The sequence below is a fragment of the Schistocerca serialis genome, chromosome 7 (assembly GCF_023864345.2).
Source record: "Schistocerca serialis cubense isolate TAMUIC-IGC-003099 chromosome 7, iqSchSeri2.2, whole genome shotgun sequence".
NCBI lineage: Eukaryota > Metazoa > Arthropoda > Insecta > Orthoptera > Acrididae > Schistocerca > Schistocerca serialis.
In genome coordinates, this window is record NC_064644.1 from 389168333 (window position 1) to 389189265 (window position 20933).

A 20933-nucleotide genomic window follows, 5' to 3' on the forward strand; every position below is an offset into this window, starting at 1 on the left:
ATTAGAGCACATATATGTAAAAAGAATTTGAAGATTTAATTGATGATGAAAGAACAAAATATTTCACTGATCGACAGAAGGGATTCATTGGCCTGTACATCAAGAAGCATTTTGCCCCAAAGTTGTAGAAATGGAGCACGTGATGAAATTGGTGGTACGAACAGCACATTTTTCATTATTACACCGCAAGTTGCAACAGTGTTCGAAGGAACTGAACGTAGAGAATGGAGACTGTATATTACCGCAAAGTACACTGGTTAATCGAAAGGAATGTTTTTAAACCGCCATTGCTGTATTTATGAAGAAAAAAAGAAAGCGTGAAAGAAAATGAGAATATCTGGAATGGATTGCAGAACTCACATTTTGAGTGGGTTTGACTGCATACCGGCCACAGTAACACCTTGTAAGGAGAAAAACCTTATTTTTGATTTCACGCGGATGAGTTTAACAAACAAATCGCATTGCGAAAGGGAAAAATTGTGGAAAAAAAACAGCGTCCAGTTCCCTACGCTCACCGGCATCAAAGGAAACGTGAACTTCGAATAATTCATTGTGACCCTGAAAGAATTACAAAGATAGTTTTCTAAACGCTTTGAGGATACTGCTAAGCTCTTTTAGAGCTGTTTTCCAAACCGTTTGCTGACTCAGTTGCAAGCTCTTCTGTTCATGTGCAGATGGAACGTATTGATCTGCAGTGTAATTCCCGTTTGAGTCAGATTCCTTTACGTTAAAACGCTCCAGCAGGTCTACATTGTTTCTCCCGTGAATAGATTTTGCACGTCTCCATAATAAGGTGGCAAACGTGATATAATATTTCAATCAACGTATGTGTGTGAAAAGCTTTTTCCGATTATGAAGCTAAATATGTCACAGTTACAGAGCAACCTAAGTGCGATAATCTGTGAAATGGTTTGTAACTGTAAGCATGCCGACAATTTATATCAGATGAAAATTTGTTTTGTTTGTGATCCATGTTGTTGAGAAATATGAAATTTAAAGCAAAATCATCTGCAGTATAGTTAGATCGCCATTTAATTGTAGCACGTTCACAGTTTCCCCCTCTTCCCTCTCCTCGCGCTCAGACAGCATGACGTGGTGGTGGGGGAAGAGTGCAGCCAGAGGAGACAGCTATGACACTCATTCCAGGGCATGTACACATGCCAAATTCTGGCCTATCCTTGGGTTTTGGATTTAGCAAACGGAAGAATTTTAAGACTTTCGATACTTAAACAACTGTCAGAGCTTTTTATTCATGGCTAGGGTAAAAGCAAAACACCTAAGTCCGCAGCTCGGGGTCGTGCGGTAGCGTTCTCGCTTCCCGCGCCCGGGTTCCCGGGTTCGATTCCCGGCGGGGTCAGGGATTTTCTCTGCCTCGTGATGACTGGGTGTTGTGTGATGTCCTTAGGTTAGTTAGGTTTAAGTAGTTCTAAGTTCTAGGGGACTGATGACCATAGATGTTAAGTCCCATAGTGCTCAGAACCATTCGAGCCAAAACACCTAACAAACAAGTGAGGTCTACTTCTAGAGATGTTACGACGCCAGAAACTTGAGAAATACAGCAGATGACCAGTTGCGGAGCATACGTTTGTTTACAAGAGAGTGCAGCTTAAATAAATGGTGTACAACTGTCTTATATACAAACGCTAACAAATTACGTAACATTATTAGTTAGCAACAGAAGGCTTAATCTTCAATTCTTTTTATTTACGGAAACTTGGAAGCAGCGAAAGTAAAACGGTTGGAGGAGCAAGTAAATTATACATCCCCTTCAGCTACATCAGATCTGTTGCTTCCTTCCTCCACAGTTGAGTACATGCTTCTAGTTCGTCCTCAGTCTCCTGAAATCGACAAAAATGGGAATCCTTCAGATACGTACCATATTTTTTTCAGCAGCCACGCACCGATCTTTGAGGTCTTACTATATCTCAGCGAAGTAGCAGCAAGAACTACATCGTCTGGCATGAGCTACCTCTGTACGCGGCAGCTGTGCGGACCAAGCGGTCTGGTGGCGCATAAACCATGTTAACAGTAGACCACTAAACCCCCGATTCCCTGAAGTATCGACATCTCGTGTGTAAATTTGATTACTTTACAATCGTGTTAATGTGTTAAATATTTGATCTTACGTCTGTAAGCGAGAACATTTTAGGAAGAGGTTTGAACGTACGCTTAAAGTTTGTTGGAACTCGCTAAGTGTTCTCATCATGAAACATGGGATCAATGTAGCTTCGGTAATTTGCGCTCCATTTTAGTAAAATCTAGTTTTTCATGCACCTCAACGTTTATGACGTCATGTCACCTGACCTATGTGTCTTACAATGATACAATTTTTCTACTGTGTTGCATATTTTGTTGCGAATAGAGTTATTAGTCAAAGAGTTATAAATTAAAACGTGATCACCTGTACCGTGACCTCCTGCGATGCTCTTTCTTTCGCAGAGTTTTCTCTGCCTAAACGATATGCTTTGCGGCGCGCTGGTTGGCGAACGTCCCCTAGATATACGGGACCCCGGTGCTCTTCAGGAGGAAGGAGTAAGGACCGAGTCTGCAGCGGGCATCGCAGGGGATCAGCTGTCGCGTGGTGTACTTCTGTGCCACACTGGTGTTGTCCATGCGGCGCCCGTAGCTGTTGGCGAGCGGAACTAAAGAGTGGTTGCAGTGACCAGTAAACCTAGGCTCTGTTCAAGAGTCGTTCCGCCTTTGCACTGTAAAGAGACCCTCGGAGTTTGCCCTAGCTTGTACATCTACGGCAGCTCCCTGGGTTAATTTTCAGATGGTGAGCTATTTGTCTGATGTATCGTTTTCGAACCATGATTGCAACATGTGGCCACTCTCTTTGTTTGGGTTTAGAGGGGCCTCTTCTTAATCGCTTGAGTGTTGAGTTTGCGTCACCGTTAACCTCAAGAGGAATTAACTGACTTGTGACCTGGTTGATTCCGCTATCAGTTCTTGATTGCTGTTATTTGTGGCCGATATTCGGCGAGTTTGTATCTTATCTGAGTGAATTGCTCCTTTCATGATTTGTCAGTGAATTCCTCGCCTACGTGCTAAGGGTTAACTTTCAACTGGATTTTGCTGTGTCACTTTCTGCCTGTGGGCGTTTGAAACTTGATGAAAACTGGGTGCCGTCAAAGAGCGGCATTCTTAGACGTTATAACTATGTGCAGGTTTTCTTTTTAAAAGATAGTGTTCCTTTATCGTATGCAGGCTAATTCCGCACTGGCTGCCTAGGCTAGATGACCTTGTCGTGGTTGCTACTATTTCTTTTTCTTTTTTTTGGGGGGGGGGGGGAGGGGGTCTTCAGTCATTTGACTGGTTTGACGCGGCCCGCCACGAATTCCTCTCCTGTGCCAACCTTTTCATCTCCGAGTAGCTCTTGCAGCCTAAATCCTCAATTATTTGCTGGATGTATTCCAGTGTCTGCCTTCCTCTACAGTTTTTGCCCTCTACAGCTCCCTCTAGTACCATGGAAGTCATTACCTGATGTCTTAACGGATGTCCTATCATCCTGTCCCTTCTCCTTGTAGTGTTTTCCACATATTCCTTTCCTCTCCGATTCTGCGCAGAATTCCCATTCCTTACCTTATCACTCCACCTAATTTCCAACATTCGTCTGTAGCACCACCTGTCAAATGCTTCGATTCTCTTCAGTTCCGGTTTTCCCACAGACCATGTTTCACTACCATACATTGCTGTGCTCCAAACGTATTTTCTCAGAAATTTCTTCCTCAAATTAAAGGCTAACGTTTGATACTAGTAGACTTCTATTGGCCAAGAATGCCCTTTTAGCCACTGCTAGTCTGCTTTTGATGACCTCCTTGCTCCGTCCGTCACTGGTTATTTTGCTGCCTAGGTAGAAGAATTCCTTAACTTCATCTACTTCGTGACCATCAATCCTGATATTAAGTTTCTCGCTGTTCTTATTTCTGCTGCCTGCTACTTCTCATTACCTTCGTCTTTCTTCGATTTACTCTCAATCCGTATTCTGTACTCATTATACTGTCCATTCCATTCAGCAGATCATGTAATTCTTCTTCACTTTCACTCAGGATAACAATGTCATCGCCGGCCGCTGTGGCCGACCGCCGTCACGGTAGCTCAGCGTGTTCGGTCAGAGAGTTGCATGCTCTCTGTAATAATGAAAAAAAAAACCTGGGTCAAGGAATCAACGATCAACTTGAACGGAAGTCTTGTGACGTCCGCCCAGACCAAGACTCTCCTTCAGTCATACTTCGTTGTCCTCATAATAGCATATGACCAGTGCAACAACCAGACAGGTCGACAAAAACTATAATCTCCAGAAAGGATTTTCTTGCGATATATGGTCCAGAAAACTAGGAAGAATGGAATAATAAGTAATAAATAGGGGGAGAAGCTTGAGTGTACGCAGACTTGAAAAGAAAAATAACAAGGGCCTGTTTGAGATGGTTTGTCAAACGAATGGACCAGAGAAGCATAGTGAAACAATGACTACACGTGGCTGTGAGCTGAAGAAGATCAGTGGGAGGATCAGGGAATAGACGACTGGACCAAGTGAAGGAAGACTTACGTGACGGAAGTTATGAGATACCTCCTAATATCGCCGGCCGTTGTGGCAGAGCGGTCCTAGGCGCTGCTGCTACGGTCGCAGGTTCGAATCCTGCCTCGGGCATGAAAGTTTGTGATGTCCTTAGGTTAATTTAGGTTTAAGTGTTTCTAAGTCTAGGGGACTGATGACCTCAGATGTTAAGTCCCAAAGTGCTTAGAGCCATTTGAATCATTTTTGAGCAATGTCATCAGCGAATCGTATCATTGATACCATTCCACTCATGAACTTTTCTTGTATTTCCACCATTGCTTCTTCGATTTACAGATTGAACAATAGGGGCGAAAGGCTACATCCCTGTTTTATACCCTTTTTAATCCGAGCATCTCGTTCTTGGTCGTCCACTCTTACTATTCCCTATTGGTTCTTGTACATATTGTATATTACTTGTCTCTCCCTACACCTTACTCCTATTTTTCTCAGAATTTCGAACGACTTGCACCATTTCACATTGTCGAACGCTTTTTCTAGGTCGATAAATCCTATGAAAGTGTCTTTATTTTTCTTTAGTCTAACTTCCATTACCAACCGCAGCGTCAGAATTGCCTCTCGGGTGCCTTTACCTTTCCTAAAGCCAAATTGATTGTTATCTAACACATTCTCAATTTTTACATTCTTATGTATATTAATCTTGTCAGCAACTTGGGTGCATGAGCTGTTAAGCTTATTGTGCGATAATTCTTGCACTGTCAGCTCTTGCAGTCTTCGCAATTGTGTGGATGATATATTTCCGAAAGTCAGATTGTACATTGCCAGACTCATACATTCTACACACCGCCTTGAACAGTCGTTTTGTTGCCACTTGCCCTAATAATTTTAGAGCTGCAAATTCAACTAAATACTTAGGGGTCACAATTACAAATAACCTAAATTGGAACGATCACATAGATAATATTATGGGTAGAGCAAACCAAAGACTGCGATTCATTGGCAGGACACTTAGAAGGTGCAACACGTCTACTAAAGAGACTGCTTACACTACGCTTGTCCGCCCTATTCTGGAGTACTGCTGTGCGGTGTGGGATCCGCATCAGGTGGGACTGACGGATGACATCGAAAAAGTACAAATAAGGGCAGCTCGTTTTGTATTATCGCGAAATAGGGGAGATAGTGTCACAGACATGATACGTGAATTGGAGTGGCAATCATTTAAACAAAGGCGTTTTTCGTTGTGACGGGATCTTCTCATGAAATTTCAATCACCAGTTTTCTCCTCCGATTGCGAAAACATTCTGTTGGCACCCACCTACATAGGGAGAAATGATCATCACGACAAAATAAGAGAAATCAGGGCTTGCACGGATAAATTTAAGTGCTCGTTTTTCCCGCGTGCCGTTCGAGAGTGGAACGGTAGGGAGACAGCTTGATGGTGGTTCATTGAACCCTCTGCCAGGCACTGTATTGTGAATAGCATAGTAATCACGTAGATGTAGTAGATGTAGATAAACGTTATCGATCCCTTCTGCCTTCTTTGATCTTAATTCCTCCAAAGCTCTCTTAAATTCTGATTCTAATACTGGATCCCCCATCTCTTCTAAATCTTTTAGGAAATCTATATTAAAATCTCCGCAAATTACTGGTTCTTTTTGTCTGACAAGTTGCTTACTAACTCATAGATTTCTAATAAAAAACTGAAAGTTTCCTAGAGGTGACCTGCAGACTGTTACAATTACAAGAAAAATAGTCTGCAGTAATAAATCACAAGCAGATGCTTCTAGATTCTGATGTACCCAAAACTGCATGTTTCAATATTTTTGACTTTGTGTACAACTTTTAGGTATGTTTCAATTACTCCTTTTCCCATGTCAGCTCTGCATGAAGATGATGCTAGTCTGCAGCCTTGATATGCAACGTTTGTATCCTTATGGTTCCATGTGTTCAGACAGGCACAGAACATATAATCAGAATTTTCCGCATCTTTCAGACATACAATACTCTCATCTATCTTACCTTTTAGCTCTTAATAGTCTGATGAAACAAACTTGCACTTTTTTGTTACATATATTATGATCATGTCCTGTTCTAATTTCTTTCGAGACTGTCTTTCAATAACCTGACTTTAAAAAAGAATATGCTCCCCTGACTCCAGTAATCAGATTTTGCACTGTGTGCTTATGGCCCCTCTTACACTCCCTGCAATATTCTCAGTTAATCTGTCCTTCCCCCTCGTATTTAGGTGCTGGTCATGATCTGTGTATCTCCATCCACTGCAGTAACAGTGCAGCACAGATATGAGGCTGTGTTTCAGTTAAAAGCAGTCCAGTCAGCGCTTTGTTAACGTGGTTGACAGCTGTGTTAAGCCTGGGCTGGTCATAGCACTGAAGAACCTCCACAAATTCCACGACGCATGTGACCTGGTATTCTACATCCAGCTCTTCCTGTAGCGTCCCCCCTCCCCCCCTCCCCCAACTGCTACCTAGCAGCAGGACTTTTTTCTGTCTACTTGATGTTTCTGTTGATGTACACTAAAGCTGCCCCTATGAGTTTAGAGCACTCTACTTCTCTAAAAAACTGGTTGAGACTCTTACCCTGTTTCAGGTAACGATTCAAAGTGATTGCTAACCGTAACCTGAAATGCAATTTCACTGCGTGCTTCATGTCTGCAAATTTAGCACGAAGTGCCTCTTGATAAGCAAAGCAAGAATCCCCTATGCCAACCGTTACAATGTTTCCTGTTTCGTCGTCAGCTAAATCTTTAAATTCCGTCGTTTCTTAACAAATACCGAGTGAGGTGGCGCAGTGGTTAGACACTGGACTCGCATTCGGGAGGACGACGGTTCAATCCCGCGTCCGGCCATCCTGATTTAGGTTTTCCGTGATTTTCCTAAAATCGCTCCAGGCAAATGCCGGGATGGTTCCTTTGAAATGGCACGGCCGACTTCCTTCCCCATCCTTCCCTAAACCGATGAGACCGATGACCTCGCTGTCTGGTCTCCTTCTCCAAAACAACCCCTTAACAAATACGCAGTACCTGTTGATTATGTAGCTGTATATCGCACAATAGATACTGAGCATTCTTATCCTTCTCTTCTCCCATTCCCATTCATTTTTAAAATACCTGTGACGACAGATCACTAGACTGCCTCTTTTTGTGCAAAGAGCCACTGTAACTGTCAACTTCTTTTATACCACGAATATATTGCGAAAGGTAAACAGCACTGAGCCCACGGCTCTGCCAAACTGAAGAAAGTCGTAACGACCGAAACTTGCCACACCGCAATGCTAAATAAAGTACCGTACTGTACCGAGAACTTTCTAGAGGTACCAGGCAAAGCCTCGGCCCGTACGAGGCCCGCAGCCCACACATCGTGCTCGCGTGCAGTTTGGCATGCCATGGCCAAGCTGTCCCATATGATGTCCGCACCATCTGTCACACCAAACCAGTAGCAGCTTGGGAACCTTATGTAGCCACTTGTACACAACAGCCTAGACAACTGGGCATAACGCAAATAAAACGATGACGTCCATAAGATAACCAAAACTGGATCGGTGCAGGAAAAGAGATAAAGAAATGCTAAGACCTGTCATGTGCTGACAGACTGTAATTCACTTTGTTCTAAACACTTCTTCCTTGGACTTGTCGGGTTGCATCGGTTGATTCATTAATTGTTAAGACCAGTTCATATTATTAAACATTTTGTACGAATTACCCATACTGGAGAACTTCTTCCTATTGCATGTTTGTCAAGTGGTTAATTCATTTTGCCACAGTTCTTATTAAGGAAGGTTTGTTCACTTTATTACGGAGGTAATGTTACACCAGTTAACAAAGATGTAGATAGGATATGCAGTGAGTTGATGGGGTAGCCTCCTGATGTATGTATGGAAGGTGCCGCGTGTAGTACCCGCCCTTCTGTGAGACCGCAGCGGTCTCCAGAAGACGGCAGCTGCTGTTCCTGGAGAATGGCTACACCTTTCCCGTGGTTCTTTCCAGGAGAGCACGCCGCAGCTGTCCCCTGCTGACCTTCCCCGTGGCGAGGCGAGGGATGGACTCCACCAGGAAGACGCCCCCATGCAACAGCTTCTCCTCGCTGCCGCATGCTCTCTCTGAAACGCAGCAGGTGACGAGTTTTTACTTCACTGAGATAGGCAGTGTGGGTTAACCTACGTTAAACAGATGTAAGACTGTAGCACAAACAGCATTGCTGGAGCAAATGAAAACATTTTATATGCTCGTAATAGTATAAAGGACCGGATAGTTGTAATTAAAGTGCAGCTGCTCATGGAGGTCGAGTGCGGTCTGTAATTATCGTATGGCAGCGAAACTTGGTAAATATGCCAATGTCTTAATATGGAACAGATTTACGCTGGAAAAAAATTAGTTCCCACTTTGGCCACAAGGTGCAAATCTGGCGCTGTACGGCATCTAATCGACATAGCCGCTGCTCACATTCAACAAACTGTGTAAGCAGCAGTTAGTAATAAAATCAAGATTAAACCTTTGTCAGTTGTTTGATCTTTTCTGCCCACGCGCCGTTCCAAATCCATTACATACAGAAACATTTCTATACGTCTTCAAAGAGCCAGCTCTGCACTTGGTAGCAATAATTGAATTGGAACTAAGTTTTTTTTTTCAGCGTAAATCGGCTCCGCATTAACGCATTAGAATGTCTATAAAGTTACGCTTCCGTATGATACTTACAGCCTACACTGAAGCTCTGTCAGGAGTTTGCACTTTAATAATATCTCTCGGTAATAGTTGTAAAATGAACATCATCGTACATATATACGGTAAATCACTTTTATTAACACTTACGTGTGCATCTAAGAAGTTCTCAGGGGACAGACTAACAATCAAATGACAAGTGGTCTGAGAAATGCATGCATGCTTATTCACGCGAGCTGACGCACAGTGAGCGTGAACAGCCATCTTACAGCCAATGGAGCACTATTCATCATTTTAATTTGCAGCTCCTTGTGTTGGCCGTGTTTGCAGTTAAAACTGTTGGATGTGAGGTCTGCCAGTTACGCAAAACACCGTTTTTTCTCAGTACTAGTGGGAAATACTTGTTATAGTTACGTGTGCATCACAACACCTCGGCATGATGCGGAGAATGGAAGTGCTTGACTCACTAAAACGTAAGTAAAAACGAATATAGGCGCGAAAACATCGCGACAAACTAAATTACATCCTAGAAGATAGGTTAACTCCCAGCAAAAAACTTTCTCATCAACATCGTTTGATTGCAGATGACATGCTATCTGTAGTAATTAACACACAAGTGATCCAGAAAATTCATGCACACCAAATGTAAAGGTATTTACAAAAAGAAACGACCTGTTGTTTGAACTAAATTTGCACATAATTTTATAATCATCTAACAAAAATGTTCAGATTGCAGAATAAATAAACACGAAAAGCCACTGATGATGGCACAGTGGTGCCGAAACATGTTTGGGTACTGAGAAAAAACAGTGTTTTGCATAACTGGCGGACCTCACATCCAACAATGGAGCACCGTTGAAACAACGCTCTTTGTTGAAGTTTGCCAGGAAAGCGACAGAGACAGATGAAACGCTGACGTAAAATGTACACATCAGAAGTTGTCAGCCGCGAAAAATGAGTCCACTGGTAGTTCAAACACTCTCGTGAGGGTCGTCATGATGAAGCATCGTATTTGGTCCAAATGTCAACAACCTCATCGGCCTATCTTTTCCGTATATTGCTTACATTTTTTAGTATGGTGACCAATAATCTGACACTGTAAAGTTACTTAGGTTATATGTTTTGCTGCCGACATTACGGTAAGCCGAATTCACGCGCTACGGTGCTCTGAGCAGGAGACATGGCGGTATGTTCGAGGTTGGTCATGGTATTACAAGCTTTATTCCAGAGAACGCCTGCAGTGTATGTAACTAGTAGGTACGAGATCGCAGATCCTGACGCAGCAGATTTCTCCTTTCCAAAAAGCATTTGCTGTTGGGGAAGAAAAGCACGAAAATTGATTTTGTAATAGCATCATACTTGTCTTAGAAATTTGTGAAGCTCTAACGATCTGTGAAACTAACTACCTCAGCATATTTCTGTATCTCACTGACATTAATTTGAAGGATGAAACAACAGACACAAAAAACACAATTTTTAACCAAACCATGAATTATTCAAATGAACGAACCGCATTTGTCAAGGAAGCAAACTCAAAAATTTTTGTTCTGTTTCTAAGCCTTCACTGTTAATGACGATTAAAGCTCCAGATCAAGCACGAAAAAACAGTTATTTAGAATCTTTGACGTGACTAGCCGGCCAGAGTGACCGAGCGGTTCTTGTCGCTACAGTCTGGAACGCCCTACCGCTACGGTCGCAGGTTCGAATACTGCCTCGGGCAGGGATGTGTGTGATGTCCTTAGGTTAGTTAGGTTTAAGTAGTTCTAAGTTCTAGAGGGCTGATGACCTCAGCAATTAGGTCCCATAGTGCTCAGAGCCATTTGAACCATTTTGACGTGACTATGTCTACAAATAGGTGAGTGGTTCAAATGGCTCTGAGTACTATGGGACATAACATCTGAGGTCATCAGTCTCCTAGAACTGAGAACTACTTACACCTAACTAACGTAAAGACATCACACACATATCCATGCCCGAGGCAGGGTTCGAACCTGGGACCGTAGCAGTCGCGCGGTTCCGGACTGCAGCGCCTAGAACCACTCGGCCACCGTGGCCGGCTCAGATGAGTGGCAAAGGAAGAGATGCCCCTGATACCTGCGAGCGTCGGTTTTCTTGCAGGACGTACACTTAAGCGCCAAAGAATCTGGGATAGACATGCGTGTTCAAATACAGAGACACATAAACAGGCAGAATACGCCTATACAAGACAAGTGTCTGTCACAGTTGTTAGATCGGTTACTGCTGCTGCAATGGCAGGTCATCAAGATTTAAGTGAGTTTGAACGTAGTATTGTCGGCGCACGAGCAGTGGGATACAGTATCTCCGAGGAAGCGACGAAGTCGGGATTTTCCCGTACAACCGTTTCACGAGTGCGCCGTGAATTTCCTGAATCCTGTAAGGCATCAAATGTGCGACATCGCTGCAGCCGGAAAAGGATCCTGAAAGAACGGGACCAACGACGACTGAAGAGGATCGTTCAAAGTGACAGAAGTGCAACCCTTCCGAAAACTGCTGCAGATTTCAATGTACATCACCAAGCGTCAGCGTGCGAACCATTCAACGAAACGTCACTAACATAGGCTTTCGGAGCCGAAGGCCCACTCGTGTACCCTTGACTCGTGCACGCCTCGCCTGGACCCGTCAATACCGACATTGGACTGTTGATGACAGGAAACATGTTGCCTGGTAGGACGAGTCTCGTTTCAAGTTGTATCGAGCGGATGGATGTGTACGGGTACGGAGACATCCTCATGAATCCGTGGACCCTGCTTGTCAGAAGGGGACTGTTCAAGTTGGTTGAGGCTCTGTAATGGTGTGGGACGTGTGCAGTTGTAGTGATATGAGGCCTATGATACATGTAGTTACGTCTCCGACAGATGATACGTACGTAACCATGCTGTCTGATCACGTGCATCCATTCACGTCACGGTGCATTCCGACGGACTTGAGCAATTCCAGCAGGGTTATGCGACACACCACCCGTCCAGAATTGCTCCAGGAACACTCTTCTGAGTTTAAACACTTCCGCTGGCCGCCAAACTCCCCAGATATGAACATTATTGAGCATATCTGGGATGCCTTGCAACGTGCAGTTCAGAAGAGATATCCACTCCCTCGTACTCTTACGGATTTATGGACAGCCCTGCAGGATTCGTGGTGTCAATTCCCTCCAGCACTACTTCAGGCATTAGTCGAGTCCGTTCCACATCGTGTTGTGGCATTTGTGCGTGCTCGCTGGGGCATTCTTACTCCAACCAAAGATACGCATACAAAAGCGCCCATAAGAAAACAATATTTTTTATTTACCTGGAACTTCTACACTTTTGTACAGACCGCTTATATTTTCAGTCAATAAAATTGTTATGGCTCTGTGACTACATTGTCAACGTGTTAAAAATTCCCACGTTTCGGGCAATATTGGCATTGGCCTTCCTCATTGTGTTTTTATTCTTCTTTTTTGTCTTCTAACTGCTAAACGTGAAAGGTGTGGTTGTTATTTTACTGGCTGAAGATTCTGTTGGGAATGAAGAAGAGTTGTTAGACGTCCTTTATTTATGTTCGCGTTATTTCTTTTTGTTGACGTTCTAGATAGCTGTTCGCTGTTTTGCTTGCCACTGGTGGAAATAGGCGAGTGGGAAACTGTTGGCAGTTGTTACGTAGTGTTGTTTACTTGCCACCTAGTGCCAGCTGAGGCGTGCAAGTACACTGCGTAGTTGCAGCCACTGGGGTCTCCAGCGCGCCTGTGTGTTGTTTCGCGTGAGCTGCTGTCCCGTAGCGCTGTTAGTGCTGGCAACCAAGACGCCTGAAGTCAGCACCCGTCCTCTCTATTCATGTAGGTTGGTTGCTTGGCTGTTTCTGTCACCTTTCTATCTTCCTCCTGAAGGTAAGAGGTTCTTTCGCCAATATTTGGGTTCTAGAAATTCTATTTCTTATTATTTAGTATTATTTCGTAGCAAAGTTATTTAATTTTAAACTTCATAAGGCTTATTATTTCATACCCTGCACTCTGCGAATCTAAGCCAGCAGCTCATCCCCCGCCCCCACATACACACACAAATTTACAGATATGCAATAATTTTTCAACAGCAGTGAATGCTAAATGCGTATCGTAAGCGATCCGAAGTTGCGGCCTGACCTTTGACCAGTTGCTTCAGCTGCTCTGGAGTGACGGTGGCGCCCTGGGTCAGCACGACGAAGGCGGCTGGGTGCTCTTGGTCCTCGTCGTGTGGCAGGCCCACCACCACCGCCTCAGACACCTGCGGGTGTGCCAGCAGCCACGCCTCCATCTCTGACGGCGACACCTGAAAGACCAGAAACTCCTCTGTGCACCACCGCAAAATACATATTGTGTGCGCTGAGGCCGAGCGGTTCTAGGCGCTTCAGTCTGGAACCGCTCTACCGCTGCGGTCGCAGGTTCGAATGCTGCCTCGGGCATGGATGTGTGTGATGTCCTTAGGTTAGTTAGGTGTAAGTAGTTCTAAGTTCTAAGGGACTGATGACATCAGATGTTAAGTCCCATAGTGCTCAGAGCCATTTGAAGCAAAAGAATACTTGCGAGGTTAAGATGGAAAGCAAGTAAACAGTGAATGTGGGGTGGCTTGAGAAGGGAGGGGGGGAGGGGGGGGGGGTCGCTATGCTCGCCGTTCCAGCGGCACTGGATGAGTCACACGTGCCTCCATATGTCGTGCCAAATGGCGAGCACCTCAGGGGGCGCAGTCTATGAAGTCTGGGTACAGGTTTGGCGAACCGGATCTCTAGCTGGCGTCTGGTAATCACTGCCAGTCCGCTCCAACCGTAAGCTCTGGTCGTACTTTAGCGGCCACCCTGTGGTGAAGCAGGAAAACGACATGTGTCATAGGGAGCAGAGATGTTGGCTTAACTACATGGCCGGAGAGAATAGCAGAAAAATGTATTAAAAAACAAAAATTCCTCGATCTCAAGGTGTGCTGCACTCCAGCTAGATGGATGGCTGCCGTTAGCGGGCAGTTTCTGAGGAGCCTACCGCCATTGAAAATCTTTACCCAGGCAAGCAGGGCTTTTTGTGGGTGGACCTCTATTTCAGTAGCTCTTCGTGGGACGACCAGGAAGCCTATATCAAACACTTTCAGCTGTTCGGGTGGTGTGTTCGGCATTATTAACACCCGAACCCGGAAGTAGCCTCGTATAGCTAACCATGTCAGACGTCTGCCAAGATAAGAGACATCCGTAATTGTAACAGACCACACTCCGTGATAAATAATGCGTTCATTGTTATTAAAGGTGTGGGATGTTCGTTTGAAAAATTTGTGACTTTCTACATAAATAAATCTCTCGACGGATATGCAGGATAACTGAACTCTATCGAAAGGCCACGTAATGGAACGCTCCAGGTCGTGACAGTGCAATCTTTTCAAGTAAATAATGTGCTAGATGCCAAATCATTTGTAGTGTATGAATCTGCTTACTGTATTCGCCTCTTCGTCTCCCTCCCCAATTTTAACTCCACACGCCCCTTGTAGGGAAGCAGCCTACTCACGCCATAGTAAATTCACATCAGTCTTTCCATTGTGTGCCAGCCAGTCCGCTGTAACTAGCTCTGACGTCATAAATGTTGCGCAATACTTTAAAAATCAAGTAAATAACCTAAAATGTTTCTAGCATGTCAGGAGTAATACTAAATTAATATGTGTTGAATATCAGTTCGATAACTTTAACCATTTTCGAAATTTGGACGTTTTTCTGTAAAAATCATTGGCGCAAAGGAAAAGAGCTAGAGACTTAAAAATTTATATTTAGATTCCTTTTTCATAATTATATAATAGAAACAGTCTTCTGGATCTCACAAATTAAGATTTTAGTTGAAATTCATGATTTTCTGGTTTTTGTCTTAAAAATTAAGGAAGCAAGATAGATTAAGTAGGCTAATAAATAAGGCTAGGATGTTTATATTTAAGTAGATTGGAGATCGGCTATAATCATAAAGATGTGAGAAGTTTCATTTGAATAACTATAAAACTATAGCGATAGCGTATCTCCAAAGGGCAAGTTCAGAGCTCGTCTACTGCGTGCAGTGTAATTAAATTAATTCTCTCACCCAAAATATTTAACTTAGCCACGTCAAACTTTTATTATGATTACTTACCTGTGTGCTGAATGCACATTTAAATTAAGAGCTTCATCGGCCATCAGCAAAAGAAGCTATGATTTATTCGGTGACTTAAAGTGGTGCATTACTAGCCCAGCGGCTAGTTGGGAGAGCCGATTTGATAGGCGTTCCCTTAGCCGTCCGCACCGCGGCTTTATATATAAGAACGCTGCGCGAGGAAGGAAGGCCCCAGTTCTCTCCAGACGTTGAATAACACACCATCTGTGTCGGGAGTCGCGTCGCGTCGCGTGGGTATCATTGCTATAAACAGCCTCGGATGCCGTATTAAGTTACTCGGGATACGTGTAACCATGAAATTATTTACGAGTGAAGTGTTGATTCTGGGATGACTTTAATTATCGATCTTCAGTTTGCGTATGTCGTATTTCCACGTGCTGCCGCGGGACAGACATTCTACCATTATTTAGCGTGGCGTTTGATGAGCATTATCATCAAATTATGGCGAGCATTCATTTAAACATTTAATTTGGACAGTTATAGTTGCATCAGCGCATTAGACTCTGAACGGCTCTGTTAGATTGTTTGGATTTTTTCTTTTTCTTTTCATCTGTGACTTTCAGAATACAGCGAATTTTTAGAAAATCGTTTTTGATTATGAATCCCAGACAATCTCCTAATTTCTCAGAGCTATAAGCTGCGGCTATAAGTGTGTTTCTCAGATGAAGTGGGCACTAGGAATTCTAATTACAGGCTTCATGTTTTGCTAATCACTTTCTGGTTGCCAATATTGTAGTTAGAGAGCCAGTGTTGAGAACGGCAAAAGACAGCATAAATAACATTCAAACATTAATATAACAATTAATTGCACCTGCCGCCCCACATACGGTTAAATGGCAGGGAATTGCATCTTTTCTCTTTTCTACATAACATTCTACTTTTAAATAACAGCATTTAAAATAATTCCAACCGCCGCCCCACATATGGTGCATCGGCAGGGAAATGCTTCTTTTCTACATCACAAAACATTATATAAAACAAGAAATCCACCCGCCACCCCACACCCTCCATTATCAAACTGACGATACCATGATGCATCAGGATGTACTGTATCAATCGATCCCTTCTTTTAATCAAGTTATTCCATAAATTTCTTTTCCGCCCATTTCTATTCATTACTTCGTCATTAGTTTCGCTATCCACCCATCTAATCTTTAGCACTGTTCTGTAGCACCACATTTCAAAGGCTTCAATTCTCTCCTTGTATGAAACATTCATTGTCCACGTTCAAAGATACACTCCAGGCAATTACCTCAAGAAAAGACTTCGTAACAGTTATATTTAAATTCGTTCTTAACGTATTTCTCTTCTTCGGAAACGCCTTTCTTGCCATTGCAAGTCCACATTTTATATACTTTCTAATTTTGCCAACATCAGTTATTTTTCTGCCCAAACAACAAAATTCAGCTACTATTTTAGTGCTCTGTTATCTAATTTCTTCGGCATCATCTGACTTAGTTCGACTACATTCAATTGCCTTTGTTTTACTTTTGATATTCATTTATATCTTTCTTTCAAGGGACTGTCTATTACCTTCAACTGCTCTCCCAGGTCTTTTGCTTTCTCTGACAGAATTACAATGTCATCAACCAACCTTCAATGTTCTTATGGATTCTCCCTGAATTTCAATTTCTCCTTCAAATTTTTCATTCGTTTCCTTAATTGCTTGCTCAATGCAGAGGCTGAATAACATTAGGAGCAGGCTACAATCCGATTTCACTCCCTTCTCTTTCTTGCCTTTTGACTCTTTTAACTGCCGTCTGGTTTCTGTAAAAGTTGCAGCTAACCTTTCGCTCCCTGCATTTTACTCCTCCTACCTCCAGAATTTCAAATAGTGTATTCCTCATTTTGTAACAATAAACTATTAATCTGACATTTCGGTAACCTTCACACTTTCCAGCACCTTCTTTCTTTAGAAATGGAATTATTACTTTGTTCTTGAAGTCTGCAGCTATGTCGTCTATCTCATACAGCTTGCTCTCCAGATGGAATAGTTTTGTAATGGCTGGCTCTCCCAATCAGAAGTCCGGAGGCAACGTCGTCTACTACAGGAGACTTGTTTCGACTCAAGATCTGTCTCTCATTTCATCTACATATACCACCTCTTCACTTTCAATATTATTGTCTTCGAATTCATTTTATTTGTGTAGCCCTTTGTGAAGATAACACTATAAACACAAATATCTACGGAGGTGTACTGAAAACTAATGCCTCCAAATTTTTTATTCTGTTCTCGACATTGGTTGAGGTGTTATATGTCATGCATGTTACACGGTCGACTATCCTGCTTCGCTGACGCAAGTTACAAATCTCTGGCGCTAGAGAGCTCTAAATTATAGCGTGCAACGGTGCGGTAACTATGTGGGTGCGTGGGAGACCCTTAAGGACTGAAAGCCCATATTCGAAGAGTCCATCCACTCACGGCGCACCCTCTCCTTCAACATCACAATGCCAGACCACACACGAGCGCTGCGATATGTACGACAATCCGAAGCCTTGGATTCACTGTAATCGATCATTCTCCATACAGTCCCGACTTGGCCCCATCCAGTTTTAATATGTATCTAAAACTTAGGTTTGTACTGCACTATCAAATTTTCTTTCACAAAGAAATGTGATCAAATTTTCTCTGACTAAGATCTGTGACGTGGCACCGAAGGAACTATTAAAGTGTCATCAAATATTTCGTCGAAGTTCCTTTAGAATGGCCGACGAAAACTTGTTACTTGCTCTGCAGCTTCGTGTACAGCAGTTCCATTGTCATATTTCGAAAAGGAACAGGAGACAAGGAAAAGGAAACGCACTTGGGTGAAGCCGTTGGTTTCACAGCGAGACAAGAAAGGCGTACAACAAAATCTGTAACTGGAGCTGCAAGACGAGGACGTAAAGCCGTATCAAAATTACGTGTGAGTGGACGAGAGTACATTTCGGTATGTGCTCAGGAGGTGGCTCCTCATATTACGAAGCAGGACACACCTCAGAACTGCCATATCTGCAACCGTAATACTTCTGTTTCTTGCAACAGGAGAAAGCTACTCTAGTTTACAGCTTGGCGGACTCGAGTGTTAATATCTGCAAATCATATCTCTGAACTTTGTTTACATTTTTATTACTTAAAAACTATTATCATCTCCGATGTTTTTCACATCTAAAATGTTTTGAGTTTAATTAAACTTATAAATACATCATTTCTTGTCTTTTATAGCCATCTACCATAAACCATAACAAAGTATTCGAAGAGCGCAGTGCATATTGACGAAAATACTTGTAGCACCGGAAACGGGGCAAAGCTATTTATAAAGCACTGAAGGAGAAACATCTTAAAGCGAATAACTGTTTAGTACATACTTTAACGTATTTTTATTTCAACAAAAGTTGTATGTTTTCTCCTTTATATCCTTAAGGTTACATCTTCACGACTAGTGGACTCCGTGATATTTTCGTAGCTCTTTCCCTTTACTCTATTTTTGTATTCAGAATGCCGCAAGTTATACAGTGTTTTAACTGTCTCGAATATTTCCATCACTTTCGTTGTGGATGCGACGAACCATGTAAATTTCGAAACCATGTTGATAAACATGCCTAATAGCTGTAGCGATGCTAGCGCCCCAAGCGGCTACATTTCTCCATGCAGCAAACTGAAGACGAACGCTTTCTTTGATCAAATCTAAGTCGATGCGCTAAATTTTATCAAAGAAAATTTGACCAAGTCCTTACTTTGACAAAGATCCTTATCACACAGTCAGATTTTATTTGACACAAAAAATTTGTCAAAGAAAATTTGATAGTGTAATACCTGGCTTAAAGAACACCTTCGAGGACTTCACATTGATAAAGATGAAGCGGTGCAAACAGAGGTGAGGTCGTGGCTCCATCAACGAAGTCAAACATTCTACTGTGTGTTCGTCACCAAGGTGACAATGTTAAGAAATAAATATGTAAACATGAAGAATAAAGATGTAAGATGTTATTAACGTTTGTTTTATATGGAAAACTTTGAGTTTTCACATAAAAAATTCGGAGGGATTACTTTTCAGCACACTCTTGTATACATATTTAATAATATTTGTGTAAAACGTAGTGCATCACAGTTTACGTATCTTCTGTAACTGTCAGAGACTGTTTGGTTTTTATTTTGCTGTATTTACTGTTTTTTTTATTTAATACTGTTTGTTTATGTTAGAATCGTATCTGCATACTGAAAATGTTTAATAAAATTTAATTGTGGATTATATTTTGAGGGAGCGAGAGTGTGAATTATCGTTAGCTAGCGACTTTCGGTATAAAAATGAATGGACAGCAGTTATGGTGGATTGGTTGTTTACCGGTGTGCGAAAATGTGAAGCGGGTTTATGACCGCGGAAATACAGCCTGTTACCGTTGTATTGTGGACTGAAAAAATAGTTGACAAGGTGTATTTATATGTTACATGTCTTGGATTAATATTCCACTTAATGACGTAAAGATATAAAGATTGCGGAACGGAAATAGTGCAGAAACCCATTTATTATGGGGATGGTTTAGAAAGCACTAATGCGAGCTGTCGTGTTAAAATTCCAGTGTGTCCATTTGTGTTTTATCTTGAACTGAAGTAACGTGGAAAAATGTAAAAGTGGTGAAAGTGAAAAGACAGGTTTAACGAGTGAATTGATTTCAATACTGACCACATACTCTGAACTGTGTACCAGTGTCATTGTGCTTCTTACTGCGAACTAACATATCGTGGGAAACCACGAAAGCAGTGAAGTTGCGGTATGGCACTGATTTCAGTGATGAGCACAATTCTCCGAACTGCGTACTATATACAAAAACTACTTAGCTCGAACTATGGTCGCCTGTGCCTATACAATTAGCGAAGTTAGTACACGTTACATTGTTGAGTACGGATTACATTCGTGTTGCATCATCAACCACAAACCCTTATTCCAACCAGAAGATAATATGCATCTTTTATTACATCTACATTACTGCCCATTAAAATTGCTACAGCACGAAGATGACTTGCCACAGACGTAAAAATTTAACCTACAGGAAGAAGATGCTGTGATATTCAAATTATGAGCTTTTCAGATAATTCACACAAGGTTGGCACCGGTGGCGACACCTACAACGTGCTGACATGAGGAAAGTCACGAACTGATTTCTCATATACAAACAGCTGTTTACCGGCGTTGCCTAGTGAAACGTTGTTGTGATGCCTCGTGTAAGGAGGAGAAATGCGTACCATCACGTTTCCGACTTTGATAAAGGTCGGGTTGTAGCCTATCGCGATTGCGGTTTATCGTATCGCGACATTGCTGCTCGCGTTGGTCAAGATCCAATGACTGTTAGCAGAATATGGAATCGGTGGCTACAGGAGGGTAATACGGAACGCCGTGCTGAATCCCAATGGCCTCGTATCACTAGCCGTCGAGATGACAGGCCTCTTATCCGCATGGCTGTTACGGATCGTGCAGCCACGACTCGATTCCTGAGGCAACAGATGGGGACCTTTGCAATACAACAACCATCTGCACGAACAGTTCTATGACGTTTGCAGGAGCATGGACTATCAGCTCGGAGACCATGGCTGCGGTTACCCTCGACGCTGCATCACAGAC

General features: G+C 42.7%; 1 protein-coding gene across 1 annotated transcript in view; it reads right to left on the minus strand.

Annotated features, from left to right (window-relative positions):
• Window positions 1-8367: 8367 nt before the first annotated feature.
• Window positions 8368-20933, minus strand: part of LOC126413119 (uncharacterized) — a 114992-nt gene continuing 102426 nt past the window's right edge. Inside the window, exons 7-8 of the mRNA XM_050083011.1 lie at window positions 13327-13492; window positions 8368-8632 (exon numbers count right to left, since the gene is read on the minus strand). Coding sequence (XP_049938968.1) covers window positions 8493-8632; window positions 13327-13492 — 306 coding nt within the window. The 3' untranslated portion in view covers window positions 8368-8492. The remainder of the gene's footprint in view (window positions 8633-13326; window positions 13493-20933) is intronic.